The sequence below is a fragment of the Falco naumanni genome, chromosome 8 (assembly GCF_017639655.2).
Source record: "Falco naumanni isolate bFalNau1 chromosome 8, bFalNau1.pat, whole genome shotgun sequence".
Classification (NCBI taxonomy): Eukaryota; Metazoa; Chordata; class Aves; order Falconiformes; family Falconidae; genus Falco; species Falco naumanni.
The window spans coordinates 58,845,972-58,865,091 of NC_054061.1; the positions used below are offsets into that span (position 1 = coordinate 58,845,972).

At 44.1% G+C, this 19,120-nt stretch overlaps 1 protein-coding gene across 13 annotated transcripts in view; it reads right to left on the reverse strand.

Annotated features, from left to right (window-relative positions):
* Positions 1–19,120, reverse strand: part of HDAC4 (histone deacetylase 4) — a 266,734-nt gene that overhangs the window by 191,330 nt on the left and 56,284 nt on the right. For 5 of the 13 annotated variants that reach the window (XM_040604239.1, XM_040604232.1, XM_040604233.1 and 2 more), the window contains exon 1: positions 12,404–12,740. The exons of 4 other annotated variants lie outside the window; for them this stretch is intronic. In XM_040604239.1, the coding sequence (XP_040460173.1) occupies positions 12,404–12,512 (109 nt within the window). In that variant the 5' untranslated portion in view covers positions 12,513–12,740. Of the gene's footprint in view, positions 1–11,795; positions 12,288–12,403; positions 12,741–19,120 lie in introns of those variants that run through there. 4 more of the 13 variants (XM_040604236.1, XM_040604238.1, XM_040604235.1 and 1 more) reach the window with 2 other exon arrangements.

Genomic DNA, 19,120 nt, shown 5'->3' on the forward strand with positions numbered 1-19,120 from the left:
TACCAGCAACAAGTCAGTCAAGGGTATTATACTTCCAAAGGACCAAGCCTTTGCAGAACTTCTCAAAAATAAACAACTGTCACCTGAAGTCAAAATCCATGCTAGAAGTTCAAATCATACATATACGTGCACTTTCCACCAGCTTCTGTCTGCTTAATCCCCTGGGAGATCAAAGTGCCAGGCTCCAGACTGCACTCTGAAAGCACTTCAGCTGCTATGCTGCCGGAGCGCAAAAAGGGTTTTGAAACATATGTAGTTATCTAATAAAACCGAACTACACTCACTAAGACAGCATAAAACAGAAGGCACTGGCCTATGGATTTTGTGTTAACTTAATATTGACAGTTTCAAGCCCAGAAGTATTACTTACAGTGTTAAAAAAAAAAAAAAAAAAAAAAGAGAGAGAAACAACATGGAAGATTTTTTGTTTCGAAGACCTTATCTTCAAAAAAATCAACGAGCAACTCAAGGACTCGAAAAGCTGGTGAAGAAAAGCAAAAACAGCCTGAAAACCTTCAAGCTGCAGTTTTAGGTTACAGGATGACAGCATCCCAGAGTATTTAACAATTTCCACTTAAGTCAAGCTAATAGAAAGATTTAACTTTAATTTCCACTGAAGTACTACCAAAACCTTTCCTTTGGTTTAAGATGGAAAAAGTATTTCCCCTACTTTTTCAGCTTGTTTAGGATACAGAGTTAGGAATGGAGATGAAGCACAAAGAAGGTGCCAAAATTAAGCACAGCTTGACTGATCCCAACTTTCCCCTTGCATTTGGGTCTTCTCAGGGGGGAGGATTCCTTCCTCAGCACAGCTTTCTGCCTCTCCCATACGCCAGGCCACAAGCTACCACAGAAGCAAGGCAAACTTGAAACACGTCCCACTTTGACTGTTTGATTCAGACAAACAGGTCGGGATCTTTTATGAAAACCCTCCTCTCTTCCCTGGCGCTAGATTTGCCTTGACCTGACACACTCGTGCCAGGCAGCTCTCCTAAAGACAGACCTCTAGCAGGACTGCTCAAGGTCCTCTGATCTTGTTTTTGGAGGGAGAAGTGTTATTACCACAGCCTGCAGTGGCAACGGAGCGGAATCAAAGCCTGGGCAAGCTCACTGCCATAGCGAAGTGCCACTCGTGTCACCAAGGCCCCTGTTTTGTGCGTGGCACGAGGAACAAGCAGCCCAGCTCCCTCCGCCAGCCGAGCGGGCACCGCTGGCCGTGCATCTCCTCTTGTAACGCCGCGTTCCGGGTTTGCCAAATCAGAAATACACTTCATCATAAAGCAGCCGCTGGGTTAAGACCTGCATTCTTGCAAATTTCAAAGCTTGCACGGGTAAAAGACATTTGGGGATTGACCACTGAACTGGTCACGTGCAGCCTTAAAAAAAAACCTAGCCCAGTACTATGCTGGTTTTGTAAGTCCTCCCTTTCCTAAGTCCAGGGACAGTCTTTCTTCAAAGCCTTCTGTAACACACTGCTCTTTTATTCATTAGTCTTAACTGCAGCCATTTCCTAATTTCGAAATGCAGTTGTTCATAAATCAAAGTTCAAATGGTGCTTAAAAACAATTTAGTCACTGCAGCTGGTGACCGTTGATGTTTACAACGTTGGTAACTTCTTAGCAGGGAAATACCCTTCTGACAACAGCATCAGTCTAGGCGTATCACCAACCACTCTTTGGTTTTAGGTTATCTTCTTGCAGTTTTGTTAGCCTGTAAAGCAGGGTTAGATGGCCAAATACCCACGAAAGCACCAGAGATTAAGCAGCCACTTGTCAGCCAGTGAAGACCTGCAAGGCGAGGAGAGTCAGAAGGTGCTAGGAACGCACATCTGTACTTCATTAAACCGGAATTTGCCAAATATCCCACAAACCAGAGGAGAATTTCTGCTCTAGGGAACCACCTGGCTCCAGTTAACTTTTCTGTCCAGTCTCCCACCCTACACATCTACAAGTGCAGCCAGATTGCCTAAGGGCACCTCCCTGAAGTGCTCCTCCACACCAAGGGGGAACTAACGTAACTTGCACACCCTTTCTTTTTCCTTATGTAAAAGCTATGTCTGCACGTGGCTGTTTGTGATAAAGCACAATGATAACAACAAGTCCCTTCTTAAAGTTGTCCTCCTCAAGTATACAAAAAAAGGATGGTGTCACTTAAAATAATAAAAAAGAAATCTCAAGAATGAAAAGGTATCAATGTATAAAAGTATTTTAAGGGTGAGCATCAAGAGGATGGTGCCAGGCCCTTTTCAGCAGCACCAAGCAACAGGACAAGGGGCAAGGAACACAAATGGCAGCACAAGAAGTTCCATCTGAATATGAGTAAGAATTTCTTTGCCTTGAAGGTGACAGAGCGCTGGGACAGGCTGCCCGGAGAGGCTGTGGGGTCTTCTCTGGACACATTCAAAGGCTGTCTAGACGCAATCCTGTGCCACTTGCTGTGGGTGAACCTGCTTTAGCAGAGGGTTGGACTAGATGATCTCCAGAGGTCCCTTCCAACCCCAGCCATTCTGTGATACTGTGATGCAGTTCCATACGTACCCTCCCAAACATCTCCTCCAACACATATTTAATCAAAGAGAAGGGATCAACACAGGATTTCAAACAAACTTTCAAGAGAAGTTTTCATTTTTTGTTATTATTTTTAATTTTCTCTATTTTACAGTCACCTTTCCTATATGCAATAATTGAGCAGCAGAAACACTGCAGAGCAAACCCAAGTACCTGGACAGCAGCACCGTGGTAAGCACCAACATCATCCACACCATAGCTCTGCCATCACTAGACCAGGAGGACCAACGAACAGAGCAGCATGACCAGGCTTTTCAACCAAGCTACTTCTGTTTCATTAATAATATATAAAGAAAAACAGGTTTCTCAGTCATATAATCCGTAAGCATTAGCAAATTCATGGAACATTTCTGTCACCACACAATGTGGACAAGAAGAGTCCATCACGTTGACCAGTGTAAGGATATGGAAGAGCATGGGGGTGACATTATAACACAAAGAAAAAAAAATAAAGAGAAAAAAAGGGATTTGGGTAAGGAAAAAAGCGGTAAGGGTTGATGAGGTCCTCTGCAGCATTCAGAAAGATTGTTTCGTCTCTATTATCCAAGTAATTTCTTACATACTATGAACTACCATACTGCAAATACATGATGTAATGAACCGATTTAAACAGTTACCTCCTTGCTAGTCTGCCTCCAAGGATTAAAACCACCCAGCAATGACATCCCCAAGCCTGAAGAAAGAGGCAAGCAGGCCTGTTAAGTATTCATTTCCATAGGGAAACACCAAGGTTGTCCAAAACCCAGACAATTAAAACCAGTCAAAATTTATGATCGGAAAGTCCAGAGGAAGAAAATAGGGGCAGAGAAAAAAACCCTGCATGCTCTCTAGTGTTTTATCAACATTTATTGATTTATTTTAAAAGTTGGGTAGAACATCAGAAATTAATAGACTGCCATATGCCCATGTGCTGCATCTGCCACAGCAATTTATTCTTATAGTTATTTTATTACCTTCTTTGGGAACTGAATGAGATAAGGATCGGCATCCTGACACTTGGAAATTAGCTCATTTCCATGACTGTCAGCAGGAAAGCAGGAATTAATCCTCTAATTTCAGCCTGAAAAATAGTGAGAGCAAGTCTAATGAAGAAAAAAAGTTTCTGTGTTTATAAGGGCCGGGGGGGAGCGTTTGGAAGAGCGGTGGCCTTATTATGCTGGCAGGCCTACAGCCCATGAGATCAATGTTTTGATGAGCACAAGGACTGGTGCCAAAGGGGGACGGGAAGGAGAAGAAGAGACTTCGATGAGCTGAAAGCGTGGAGAGAGGAAGAGGCAGGGAAGTGGTTTGAGAATGAACTAGGTCAGGGGTGGGTTTAGGACAATGGAAAACAGAACATGCTTGTGCAGGAGCATCAGAGCTAGGGAGGACCTTAGATAGGGGTCCTGAAGGCTGGGAGGAGTGATGAAAGGAGGGAATATCGTCACTCTCACCTACAAGTGCGAGAAAGATACTACGGGGGGCGGTGGGGAATTAAAATTAAAAACAAAACAAGAGGATTTGCAGCGGACCTTGCACGCAAGACAGCATACGCTTTACAGTTTTCCTAACTGCTAGACAAACCTTCACCAAGAGGGCTTCACAAGGGAACAAATAAAAGCTCAGCTTATTTCCAGGAACAACCTTATAACTATTTCAAAGACCTCTAGCTAGGTACCAGCAATTTTAAACGAAGGGCTGATAAGACTGTTGTGGGGTTTGGGGTTGTTGCTTTTTTTGTAACGCCTCTCCAAAAGACATTCTGCACATTAGCACCATGAAGTCATGTCCCACCCCAAGCCTGAGTTTGCCAAAGGGATTTATTTCTGGGCTTGCAGTCCGCTTCGAGGTGGGAGCTCCATTTCAGCGCTGACATTGCCTGGCTCGCGATCCTGCTGCAGTCACCGTTTCTAGGTCAGAAAGTACAAACCTACTGTCTAAAAGTGTAGATAATTCTGCAGGAAAGGACTCCCATGTTTGCAGATATGGGAAGATGATTCTTTAACAGGTTTAATTTGACTGGAGTTTTCTTATTTAAAAAAAAAAAAAAAAAAACAAAGAAAAAACACAACACCGACACCAAATAATTAAATGTAAAGACAAATCTGTATCCCTTTACATAAAAACACTCATCACAGCAACGTTGGGAATAAACCACGTGCTTGCACAAAGAAACCTGCAGATATCGCTCTCTTGAACACACGCCCAAACCTATACATTCAAAGAGTTCAGAGAGGTCTGAGGGACTGAAAGGAAAAGAACAGCAACTTCTCATCTCCCACCTAAACCACAGGGTCTCTCCCCAGAGTCTGAGCCTCGACCATTGAACCCAGTTTCAAGAGGATCTGCTCGAAGCAGTGGCTCGCACACTTGCCTCAGTCTTGTGTTCCAAACTGCGAACAAAGCCTCTCTTAAATGTGGTTTGATTGACGCAAATCAAGAGCTGAGCGGGTGATTCATAGTTGTCAGACCGTAACACTTGCATAAAAACAGCATGTGGACAAAGTCGCTGATGCACTCAAACGCTCGGCACTATCATGAAAGGCATTAGAGTCAATCGCAGACCACTCACAATAAGGTGTGGGGGGTTTTATTCCCCTTCCTCCCCCCTAAAAGACATTTTGGATTTTCCTAGGTAACAGAGTTGTAATAAATCTTCAGGCACAAATGTGTAATTAGCATCTTGCTGTACTTCCCTACAGCTTGGCAGGAAAGATTAATATGTCAAATACAGTTAAGGCATAATCCCAGCGGAGTTCAGGGATAACCCATAACCAGACTCCACTGATTTCCTGCAGTTTGACAGTAGGGCTGCCACACCATCAGACATGTATTTTGACCTTTCTATTCCCAACCTAAGTCTACTCCCTCTCCCTCCACAGTAAAGACATTCCCCCTTCTCTTTTCCTTTCCCATGAGCTTCACAGGAGCATGAAGAGCAGGATCAGACAGGTCTGTGGCTGGGGACAAAACCATTTTGCCCCGTTTCATAAGGGTGCCTTGAGGAAAGAGAAAAATGCAGCATCTGACCTGACCCCAAGCTACAACTCTTCTTCTTGCCGACCCTGAACTGGTCCCACTTTCCTTGCACTTCACGCGGGCTCTGCATAGGCTATTCACCGACGTAGGTAAACCTCGGATCTTTCTGTACTCTCCGTGCATCTCAATCCACCTTGCCGAGAAAAGACACCACGAATGGCAAACATGACCCGACTCCATAACTTCACCCTCGAGCAGTCCAGTTGGAAAGCCTGCAGTCTCGAGCCATACCATACCACTAGGCAGCTGCAGCCCTCTCTTGAAGGAGCCAACATCCTTTTTCAGGAAAATGGTTGAGCCAGAAGCACACTTCTTACTTCAGTAAAGCCCCGTCTGCCCCACAAGTAGAGACGGGTACCCTACCCCACACCCACAGGGCTTCGGAAAGCGCTCAGGGAAGTCAGACCTTCTGGCTAGACTCTGGATTTTCAAATTTGGGAGAAACAGCATGGATCAAAGGCCTCGGTTCTCCTCCTAGCTCGAAGAGGGTGGGAACTGGGGGAACGAGCTGCTAGGCCACAGGAGGGTCCCTGACATCAGCAGCAGGCTGGTGCTGTGCTGCTGTAGCTCTCCCCACCACACACAAAGAGAGCATACAAGCTTCTACCGCAATTGACTCATGAAAATGACACCATTATGTTCCTGCAAACAATTAGGAAACAGAAGAGAATATACAAAGATCCTGTCAACAACACAAAATAAACCAAAGATATTGTTTCATACTAATCTTTTCATAAACCATTTCAAAACAAATGTGACTGTAGGTAGGAAGATCCAAACAAGCATGACTTCTGAAGTGACTCTTAAATCCAAGATGCACCTTGATGATACTCAGGTTCCCAAGGCACCTAGAACAACATGTACCTCCTCTCCAGCAATGTGCCTATTGAGACACCATCTTTCCCTTTGAGGGACTGGAAAAAGGTGTCAAGATCTGCCCAGTGGCCTGCACCAAACAGATTCTCCTCCACCTTCAGCTCTGCTACCAACCCAAAGCCTCTGGATTCTGTGCCGGCTTTGCTGGAACAAGCCTACGTTCTGCACCCGAGCTCTCAAAAGAGACTTCCTTATCCATGCATCACCCACAGCCCTCCAGCTCCTGGCGTTGCCATCACCACTTGCATTTCCCAGCTCCTCACCTCTCCTTTCAGCTGCAGCGTGGACCCCACCGTCTTGCAATGACCCAGGGAAAGTAGCTCCCCCAGCTTTTTTCAGGAGTGTGTAAAGAGAAGGCTAAGCAATGGAAGTGCCCACCATCGCTAGTCCACAAGACTCACTTCCTCCCACCATTTTCTTAAAGTCAGATGGGAAAAAAAAAAAAAAAAAAAAAAACAACAACAACCACTAAATCGAGCTGGCAGCATCATCCAGGATCCTGGGAGAAAACGGAGCCAAAACAGCAAGTACCTTAGACACAGGGCACATCCACATGAACATTTCAATTTGGGCCAGTGCATTTCAAAAGGGCAGCTCCTGGGACTCACCACACTTAAGCCACGTTCTGGTTCCTATTCAGGGACATTTCAGCACACAAACTAGATTTCTCTGCAGAAAAATTAACCCAGAAAAGGTACTCTGAGAGCATGCCTAATGGACTTTCTCCACTCATGGATATTCAGTCCACACAAGGAGATCAAAGCCGATGCAAAGCGAGCCCCTGTGAGACATGCCCACCCTCCAGCACCAGCCCCTTCCCAGCATGGACACAGCCCATGTCACCAGGTCTGCTCCTGCACCGAGCTGGCCACCCAGGGCCCCTCCACAGCCTGGACCCTCCGCCACTTACTCATTGCCCTATTTTAAACAGTGTTGCTCCGCTACAAAGAAGCCACTTAAACTGAAGAGTAAGAGCTTTCAGTAATACACCCCCTCCCACCTGGCTCAAAAGGCACAAGTCCCAAAGGCTGGAGGTGCTCAAGTTCAACATCTCCACACCGCTGCAGCTGGACCAGCCTAAGGACAAGCCATCCCACCAACACAAGAATATCAGATCTAACTCACCAGGATGAAAATAATTAGACAGGGGGGGCAGAAAACAAGGAAAGAAGATTTCTCGGAAACACGTTACCATGAAAGAGTAAATTACAGCAAGCTTAATACCGCAGCACTGCAGTTGTCACCCCTCCTCGGTTTCTGATTTAGTCATCATTAGGAAAACACAACTCAAAGCAGAAAACTCTCATGAAGTTAGTTGATAAAGCGCTGCGGCATGTTGCTAAGAAGTAGATTAAAAAGCTAATTTGACTCAATATTTTTCAGTATAAACACATTTGGTTCCACGCTGGTTTCAAGTGCTATGTCAAACATACAAGCCAGGACAGCTGAATAGACTCTAGAGCTGCAGGTATTACAAGCCACTAAGATAACAGACACCCAAAAACGCAATTAAGGCTGCAGACAACGAGGTGCTATCAAAGGGACTGCACTAGAACAGACTCTTTAATCTGAGCTTCCAAAACCTAAGAGCTGCTATTTTTCATAGTTAGCTCCCAGGAAACTCCCTTTTCTCTCTTTAAATTATCTGGTGGGAAGACTTTTTTTTAAGTACTACTGAGTTCTCAATTGCTATGAGCAACCTAATCTGCGCCCAAGGCAGTTACGGCAGATTCCCTGCGCCCCCCACCCCGTTACACTGCTGCCCAAGAGCCTGGCAGGACGCAACTTCAGCTGTGCTCTCCGAACAACAGATCGCTTCTTATTTCCTTGGCCGAATGAAGAAAGGAAGGGATTTTTGCAGGCAGGACCCTACAAGCAGCTGTCTGCAAGTGTCAACAGCTGGAAGCCGATACACATTATCTTAAAAATAGAGAAGGCAGCAGAAGATAACACATGAAGATCAGGACAAGGTGACAGACAAGAGCAAATAAATACTTTCAAATATAGCAAATTTCAATAGCTCTTAGGGTTTGGGGTTTAGGAAACCATCAGCATGACTAACATATTTAGGAAGTCCAGAAATGAAATCTTGCGTTGTTTTTGGCTTAATGCAGGAAATCAGCTTTAATGACAACCTACAGTTAGCTCTGTAGTAATTTTCTTTCTACTTCATTGACATACATGACAAGACTTTATTAGCAGGGCCAAAATTAAAAACAAAACATTTTTCCCAGCTGCAAAGAACGCTTAAGCATTCATTGACACCTCGTGAAGAGAGACAAAAAAATTATTTCAAAGCAATTCCATCACCGTTTTGTATTTCAGTTTTTCCTCATATTTTACATCAGAAGTTTTATACTTTGTACACCCATGACCACAGTTTTCTCATCATCAAGATTAATGAAAAATTACTTTCATAAAGGGCATTATGTATTGTTATATCACAAATAAAATTATTACTTTAACTCACAAAACCAGTCAAAACAGACTCAAAAGGAATACCACCGGGCAACATGGATTCTGACTTTGCTCAAAGGCTTTAGGATTTCACACAATCCAATTACTAGCATTAGAAAATTGAAGATTTTTATAGGGTGGGAAGTGATTTTGATTTAAAGCACTTTCCCCATATTTGCCACCTAAACACCACACTATTTATGCTTATGTACGGGGAGTGGGGGAAACTCCAGACACCAGTACTGAAGCAAGTGTTGGTGCAGTACCACCCCCACGACTTTGTCCCTCATCTCCTCCCAAACAAGGTCATTATTGCACATTTTGTTTGCTCTTATGTCAAATACCTCATTTTATTGGCTTTTTAGGGGCTTTGGTGCTACTTCAAGCTACTCTGGGCTCCCTTTGAGAAGCCAGAGGCAATTCAGGATCCCCACCATCGTACAGCTCGAGAACTTCCTATAGGACTCACCTAAACCATAAGCAATACTCAAGATGCTTCTGAAATGCCACTGTTGGGACCCCACTGACCAGCCACCCCCCACAGACGCCCACCCCACTGATTTTTCCACTGCCCTAGATTGGCACAAAGCATGGTTTGAGGAACATTGTTGGCAGAAAGATTTTTTTTTAAAAAAAAAAAGTTTAAGGGATGCCTGGCCGCCTAAAAACTTTGCTAGATGCAGCTGTCCCCTTTAAAATTATGGGAAGATTATTTGATATCAAACAGCAAACTAACTCAGAGTGGGCTAAAACCATTTCAGTTCTTAAAAACATTACTTTTTGTCTTTTTGTTTTGGTGGTGGTTTTTTGGTTTGGGTATCTTTCTGGGTTTTTTGCAAACAGAGAAAAGACCTGGTGCAACCTGAGGTCATTTCTTCTGAATTTGATTTTTTTTTTTAGAGGGCTTACATCACCAGAGGTTAAAACTGTTGAAGAACAGAATTCAAAAACAGTTCTTCCAAGCAAATCCTATTTTTGTCATGCTTTCCAGTTGCCTCAGAAGTCTTCCAGACAAGCCCAGCATGCTGGTACCCCTACAAGGAAGAGCTTCTTTGCATGCTACAACAAAAGAAAAAAAAAAAAAAAAAAAAAGAAAAAGAAAAAGAAAAGGCCTCTAGAAGCACCATTCACAACCAAAGCCAGACAACTTACTAAACTTACTACCAGTAATTAGGATACGGCAATGAGACCGGTTGACAATTGGGAAGAAAAAAGGCTGTCTTGTTTATTTAGAAAGGGTCTCACTTCTAGTGGAGATTTTATTTTTATACCTGTGCAATAACAACCTACCTTCCTTTCTCCCAAACACCTGTCTTCTAACAGTCTTGAATTTATTAAAAAAAAAAAAAAAAAAAGACAGCAAATTACAGCATCTAGTGAGTAATGTGGTTGAAGGTTTTATTGACACTTGTTTGGCATGACCAGGACAGCTCTTCCAGCTTTACCACTTGTGAATAAAGGGCACATTTAAAAACTAAAGCCAATAAAACATATATGCTACATAAATATGAGAAGTATATTCAGAGTGCAGATCTTTTCTAGGGTGTTGCCCCCACCACCTCAATTAACTTTAAGAGGTGGCAAGAACTGGATAAGCAGCAAGGGCAGCGCTAGATAATTTATTGCCATGTTAGAGATCTCAGAACAGCAAACAAGATTAAAGACATCGGTACAAGGAACTATGCTCACACCTCTGGAAGAGTTGCATATAAATTTCCAATTATCAAACCTGAAGCAGAAGTATAGGTTGCTTGCTTTGGGGTTTTTTTTCTGTGGGGATTTCATTGTTTGGTTGGGGGGTTTTGTTTTAGAAATTTAAAGCAGGGATGATGTTTGAAAACCTGATTTGGAAGAAAGAAGAATGCAAAACCCCTAAAAGATTTTGCTTGAGCCCTTCTGTCTGACATTAGAGAATCTCTGCTTTAGAAATAGAAAAGAGGAGGAATAGAGAAAGGAATAATAGATAATGATTATGGAAAGGAAATTGTTTTGCTAAATTGCCAGAGTCCTGTTACGTCAGGAAGTTACCCAAACAAGTGATCCTGCAGCACAGCAAAACCCTCCCAGGACTCCCCAATATAACTTCAGTGGGAACGGTCTCGTAAGAACTTCCCAAACCCCTGTTATGGTAAAGAAAAACATCCCAATTTACTGGAAGTCAGCAAGAGCAGAGTCCTTGACACGGTCATCAATGTCTTCATCTGGCTCCAAAAAGCTTACTGCGGAAGTATGGCTGACGGTACAATTTAGGAACATGAAAACTTTACTGTCTGTGTAATGAGTTACTAGTATGAGGGATGAAGTAATTAAAAATCAGCGATCACCATAAACGCCATGGCTCAAGGCTGCAGTGCCTTGACTCCTCTCTCTATTTTGTAGCCGACACTCTTAGTATTGGTTTGGTGGGGTTTTTGGCAAGCTTGCCAAAGGTTCTGCCTGATTCAAAACGTATCAGCCACTTAAATAAAGTATTAAGACCTCCATGCAGAAACGTATCTCCAGAGCTGACCTCAAGCACGTTGCTGACAGGTGCGGTTTTAATCATGACTTAAAGAATCACCACCTCCACATATTTAACATAAAACTGCAAAGAATTTTCTAGACAGACTAGGAACAGGAGTTGCTACAAGAGTCCCCGAAGAGCTTTCGCTAATAAATCATTTATATTGCTTGAGTACCAGTTTGGCAATTAGGGGACGAAAGAAGAAGGAAGCGTTATTTAATGCATGAAATTCAGTATAGCAGAGCTCCAGGTAAGGCAGGAACACGTTTCAACACACACACCACCCCCCAAAAAAACAAGTGGGAGTAGAGAGACTCTCGCGGCACCTGCTTTCACCACTGTGGGAACTACTCTCACTTAAAAGAGCCACTTACCGCGTCCCTGCTTGCACCAGGAGAACACAAAGGCGCTCAAGTTGGCACTTCTCGGAAGACGCTGCTGCTTGGTGTTGCAGCTATTTATAGCCAGCACAGTTCAAGGTGCATGCTGCTGCAGACAAGCGAACAGCTTGTTTTCGCAGTAATTGATCTATACGGCACAGATTATATAAACAGTTGTTTCTTGCTCATTTCCACTCCACCGGCATCTCCCATGATAAAAATGCACTTGTCAATACGGCAGCTGCTCTCAAACGGCAGAGCTGTTAGCAGCTGCAAGGTCTTTAACTGGGAACTCTAGGTGAGTTTTGGAAAGATGTTCAGAAAATACAGCTGCAAAGCCTTCGCGTGCAGCTGTATGCAGACACAGCAGAGAGCGGTAATCTCTTTCCACACTATTCTTCTGCTGTTTAAAAAAACAAAGCAAATTTTCTCAGTTTCGCTCACCGTAAATCTTTGCTTAAGCATATCTACACTAGTCTTTATCAATATTTTGACGGTAAACTTGGTACACTGGTTCTGTTTTCAGAAAAAACGGTCCGATTTCTTTTAAAGCTATTACTTCCACTTCCAAAGGTTGCTATTTTCTGTAATTTTATCCTTACCTTTCTGCATCTCTGCATAGAAGACACAGCTATATCGTGCCCTGGAAGCAAACGCAGCGTGTCCAAAGCTGACCACCTCTCTCTTTTCAGTGCTGTAGGACTGTAACATACCGCTCGGCAGGGTTGTGAACCAGCCTGCCTTAGAACAGTCTTGTGCAGGACCAACCCTCAAATGTCAAATGAAGCGTTTCACTTCTTAAGACTGTGGGAAATCAACACCGGCAGCAAAAACCCAAACCACCGCGTGTGAGACCGCCTTCTTCTGGGGACTGCTGCCGCTCAGGCTTGGAGCACCGGGAATAGCTGGTGACCGTGCAGACAGAGATCAATGGGTGAGGTGGTCAAAGGTACGTGATAAACAACTCGTTACTGCAACGGCTCACGTTTAGTGCTAAATACATATGCACAGACTAGAACTAAATCTGCCTTTGCAATTAACACTGGTCTGGAAACATAATGAAATGCAGACAACCCTCCTTACCCTCCCAGCCCCTTGGAGAGAAAAAAAAAAAAAAAAGAAAGAAAGAAAATGTCTTCTTGCACCTATTTATTAAGCCCAGCCTGGCACAGAGCTGGAAGCTGCTTTTACTACCACTGCCATCCTCACAGGAGGAGCAGGACACAGGACTGGAGCCACATCTTCTGCAGGGCCAACCCAGCAGAGCACCTGCCTCTGCTGCTGCTGCTACCCAACAGCACACTCCAGCCACCGTATCGGAGCAAATGCAGGCTGGGAAGCTGCTACAAACTGGTGGAGAAGAAGCAATTGAGTTGTTCACCATATGTGTAACTGCTTTGTTCTACCTGGCATCAACAAGGTAACATCTCATCTCTTTTAGTTTAATCAGATTTTCAGAGCTTCATCAGAGCAGGACCCAAAAGGTACAGTTTAACTCTATGGTATGAAGAATGTCCCCTGCACTATGATACCTAATCACTTTTCCATCTTAAAATTTAACGACAACTTGGAGGAGAGAAACAAGGCTGGAACCTGGTTAGCATACATTCAGAGCTTGGAGCCCTGAAACTCACTTTCTTCCACAGATAGAAGCCGCTGGAAGAGAGGAGAAAAAACAACACCAAACTTGTTTTCCCATCAGTGATTTACCCAGTTTAATTTTCCTAGCTGTGCATTGCTAAATCAATGCTTACCTAAAGAGCTGCCTGCCTGTTGAGCAATACAGTCTATAACTGTGTTGCAACTGAAGCTGAGAGCGCAGGATGACACACTCAGGAATACCTCCTCTCCTTGCAAGCTCCCTCTGGTTCAGCTCTGATAACTCAGCTCCGCTTCTCAGGACTACAGAAGGAAAAGTGCAGAATACAGCTATTGCAGAGGTGACTGCAATGAACACAACTGCTGTGCTCCTTTGTTCAGCTCTGGGTTTAGCAACTCATTTCTCTACCTTTATGGAGTAGCTTCTGTCCTTAACCACAAGTATTCGTTCTGTGATAAGCACGCACATCACGCTTAACCCCGGCAACAAGTCCATGGGCCTTTGCAGAGCACCTCAGAAGCAAGCGGTGAGAAGCCCACAGATATTACTTCTCAGGAATGACACTACAAAGAGAGACGGTAGAGCTTTCTTTCTTCACTACGCCTTGAGACTTGGAAGCCCATCTCACAGAGTTGAATCAAGTCCTGGCTCTATCCTGCAACAGCATCGCTGATCGAGATGTTTATTTCACAGAGCTTTTCAGGGATTCATACAGTAACAGTAGCAAACAACCACGTGCAAAGGTTAATACTGGGTGTTGCTAGAGAAAACTCACCTCTTCCAGTTGAGGCAGCAGTGTACTACATTAGCTTAGAGAAGAAAAAAATTTGGGGGGTTCTATTGCAATTAGTTCAGGTGTAAACACCTTCGAACAGGAGCTTATTCCAAGATACGATGTGGAAAGCACAGCTGAATTGTAATGCCGTGCCCCATGGAGATGATGACAGGTCAGACGTCTAACGCCCAAATCAGCAGTCAGGAATGTCAGTTACACCAAAATGCCTTTGAACAGAGGAGTGAAGAACACCATTTTACAGGGACCATGTGACCACTTAAACATTCATAAATCCCCCATAAAAGCTAGAGACTATTTTTCATCAATTTTAAAAACAATAACCAAGCTAAGGGCAGTGCATTAGTCAGGAACATATATTCACTCCCCTGATGTCTTTCAGGGTTCACAAGGTTCTCATCTGAGCATTTGCCTTAACACCTAGCGGATCTCAACTGACCAGCCAACACTAAAACAGCAGGCCTGCTTGAACAGAAATACCTAAACATCCATTATTCCACCCTCTGAGCCTGAAAGCTGCCTTCCCAAAGAGCCATAAACCATTCGACCTCCATGTTAATGCAGAGTCCACAAACATTTTGCTGCAGCCTCAGCAGATGAGAAGTCATCCACCTCTTCACAGCCCGTATCTGAACAAGAAGTGCCCAGAAGGATGGGGTTTTTTTAATTTACATCTTAAAAGGAGCAAGCTCAAGTCAGTCTCAGCTGATTTTATGCAAAATATCTGTGTGTGAAAGAGCTATTCTGTTTCACCGGTGGTGTCCCTGCACATGTCGCTGCTGGCTGCTCTCTCCCTCTGGGCAAACAGGACATGGAGGCGAGATGCTTGTTCTGCAGAAGAAATGCATATATGCGTTGATATATACATGCATGTATGCATGTTCAACATGTATTTTGCGTATATAAGCATATTTAACAGCAGCAGTAATTCCCATTTACTATTAAAACCCCATTAGCCACCGATATTGCTTCAATTCAGACCTTTATTTGGCAAACAGCTTGCACAGATACCAAAAAATTGTTATATTCCACATCCTTTTCCTGGCACCTGTCCCAAAGAGCTGCTGCAGGGAGCTCCCAACTGCTCGAGCCCCTGAGCTCAGCAGCAGAGAAGATGGTGCTGCACTCGCCTGCATCATGTCAGCATCTGGAAGGTGCTCTTTGCATCCATCACAGAAAGGTGGTGTTTCCTCCCACTCCTCCCGTAAATGATGAAAGGTTTATTTATTCAGGAACCGACTACAGTGAGCTCTAGCTTACCTGGGAAAGCTTCCCATTCACCACAGGCAAGTGGAGTTTTCAAGACATGAATGTCTGTTTCATGAACATCTGCACCCCATGAATGCTCAGATTAAGAAATTTATAAATGTGAGGATTGTGCACAAGGGCAATACATTATATCTCTAAGGAAAAAAACATGAGGTGCAAAACAGTACAAAAGCCTAAACCGGCACTTGTCCAAGATCATAGTACCTCATCTTCTAAAATTCACAGGAGAATATCACTAGCTACTCCCCCCTTACGACATCTCTCCTATACACTTTCTCAACATACATCACATTCCAAAAGTCATCCCGTCCCAGGTGTGTCACGGATACCCAAAGCACAGACTACAGCCCCACCTTGTGCAAGCCGGACCCGTGCCGTGCTGAGTTACTAACCACAAGGCACAAAGATCCTCAAGTGAAAGCTGTGCGGTGCGGGAAGCCCTGTATCCTTGACAGCCATCCGGAATACATAGCCCCAACCCCTTCTGCAGCCAGATAAAGCTTTACCGCTATGCTAATCTGCCTGATGTCCCCAAAAAACAGTGTACTATTGACCTTGTCTTACAGTCTTCATGCAGACACGCATCAAGCAAGTTACTGGAAAAGTTGGGGGTTGGGGGGAAGGCGGTGAGTGGATGAAAGCAAGCCCCCTCCCCAGCGTGGATGCCACCAGAAGACAGAAGTTCCTCTGAGCTCCCTCATCTTTTTAGGGAAAGATTACAAAGCTTTAGAAACTAGCAGCTGCCTTGGGGTGAAATGTGAAATGATCGACTTGACTCTGTGCCATGCTTCGGCTCACAGAGAAAACATCCTTTTCAGCAGTGGCAGCAAGCCTGCAGGTGACTGCAGGTTAAAGAATTGTTATTTGGAAAAAAAAATCCCCAAACATATAAGGGTTCGCAGCGGAGATAATGACATTTTGCTCAGCGGGTTTCATCCATTGTGAAATCTGGGGGTAATACTCCACAAGCACATTACCCACCGTCTGAAACCAGCACCAAAATTTACTCCTGTACCAGCAGGCTGTTTACAGGACATTAGTTAGCATTCCTTTCCCTCCTGCCAGAGGATAAGGGCCAGGTAAAACCTATGCAAAACTCGGTGTGATTAATCCGCTAAATCTGTGATTCAGCGCCCATCATGTAGGAGTGAAACAGTTAATCTCACAGCTTCAGAAGACAGCAACAAATTTCATGCCTTCCTGAAGCCAGCAGACATCAGCTACCTCCTCCCCTGTAGGGCTGAAAAGGCTTACGGATTTAAACCCACATTTCATTTGAAAATAGACTGCCACAGCACTGTGGTAGTATGACAAATTGACAAAGTCTGCGAGTTAATTTGTATCAGCCTTTAATCAAGTCCGTTTCTAGCGGTTTTCCTTTATTATTGTCTCAGCATCAAGGACAAATTAAAAGTTACGACAAAGATGCTAAGTGCATCCCTGTAGCAACAAGCATCTCTGAGATTCACCACCGATACTGACATGTTTCCTCAGCACAGCTCACAAACATGTAAGCAAAGGCCCCGCATGCAAGTTCAAGTAATGCCACCACCTTTCAATTACACGTACGTGAAAGCTTCTCCTATCCACGGGATCTCCTATCTTCTAGCTGCTCCCTGTGGACATGGGCTTTCTCCTGAGGCCATCCAGAAAGGGGCAAGAGACCAACAGGCAGAGCTGGAGACCAACTGCTGCAAAAATTAATGTTCTCCTTAAAGTCTGAGTAGGCAGAACCTGACAGTCCTTAAGTACCATCCGCCAGAGACACAGGCTTTAAAAAATTGCCTGACTTGGATCAGCAGTTTGACTTAACAGCTCCCTTCAATAGCAATCCACAAAGCACTCTCCCTCGACTTTTTTTTTTTTTTTCTTAGTCCAGCCACACATTTCCCTTGAAGGCCGAGACTTACAAAAGCAGAGAACAAACACACATCCTTCATTATTAGAGGAGCTGACTCGACGCTATTTTAAAGAAATAAAATTCTATGCATTTCCTTGAAATTTTAACAAATCCTATATAACTTTTTACTAGAAGCTTAAGTCTCCTTTTAGTTTGCCAAGGTTTAGATTGTATATAATAAAAAGGATAAATAGATAGGACAGAAAACCAGCTGGCTATATTGGACCAAACGCATCCCCTCAAATTGCACTTTCTTGCCTGTTTTCTCTGGAGGTTGTATGTTCTTGTGCACAAAACATATGGTGCATCTTGGCTGGTTTGGGAGGGGAGAAATTCACTCTGGACAACAAGTATCATTCTGACAGTTCACCCTGCATGGACTAATAGCAGGGGGTGTGTTGAATCCTTCATCCTACCGTTACTGGAAAGGTGATGCCAAAAAACCTCAGCAAATATTAAGACACTGGTCAATTCACATTTCCAGTTAGAAAGAGTGAGGTTTGGGGAAACTGATAAGACGGAGGGGTTTTCTCACAGCTTTCACCAACACCCTGGCTCCCTGGCCAGCTCACCTGCCACGGCTGGACAACCCCCAGCCCCGAGAAGCTCTGCAACACAAGGTGGTGCTGGGACTCCCTCTTCCAGATCGGGACCAAGGGACCCTTGGCTGAACTTGCTCCCTTGGGATTAGGACTCTACCAACCAGACACTGGGAAAACAGCATTTGTGTTTTACAGAGCAGGCAGGTACAGACCCAACGGACAGAGCTGGCATGTGGGTTGCACAGCCACTTGGCAAACTGCGCGATTACGGGCTGAGGTGGAATGGATATCGGATGGCAGCATCCAAATTTAAAGCCTGGTGCACAGGGAGAAACTGCACCACAGCTCATGACAGCATGTGCAGCTGAAACCAAACCTACCTGACCTCCAGAAACGCGGCCAATTCTTCTGAGTTGTGCTTTCATCCCACCTAGCTGTGAGACAAAATAGCAAAGCCTCCATATAACAAAATCCTTATACCAAAAGATGGAATCGGTGATGAACTTTTTGGAACCTAAACCACAAGGCTTGCACTTCTCAGGGTGGGCCTACGCAACAGCCCAACCTACAAAGCTGCTGCCTAATACAGTTAGAAACCAAAAACCTGGAGACCAAGGTCCATTTCTTTCAAGCTTCAACTAACCACCCTATCCCAAGTTTCCACAGTAAGAGCACCTTTTACCTTTAGCTTTTCTCCTACACAGGAAACAAGGAAGGTATTGATGCTTCCTCTCTGTTTTCTAGACTCATTTCAGCAAAACGACAGCCCTGTGGAGCACAATATGGCATTTGATTTGCAACAGCTCTTGCCTACAGATTTGCCAGGGCAGGTACACAATTATTTGTCATTAGCCAGTTTGTTTAATCAGGTATTACAAAACCAGAAGCTGTAGCATCTCTAGAAGTAGCTTGAAATTTTTCATAAAAGCCAACCTAAGTACAAGGTTGGTATGAGGTTCAAAGACATAGAAACTCCGAGGTGAACTTTCTTCAACTTTTTTGATGCAAATCATTTAAGACATGCTTGAAAACGTGATTTGATGGTTGGAGGTGGGATGGCATAGGGTTTTTTGTGCAGACGCAAACTTCTGTGAGTTTGCTGATCAATACAGTCCCAATAGATCCTACACTCCTCCTCCAGCACAAGAACCCATTCAACATTTTGATTAGCTCGTGCGGATGTTTTGGTTGCTCTGTACTTAGCACGATTAAGAA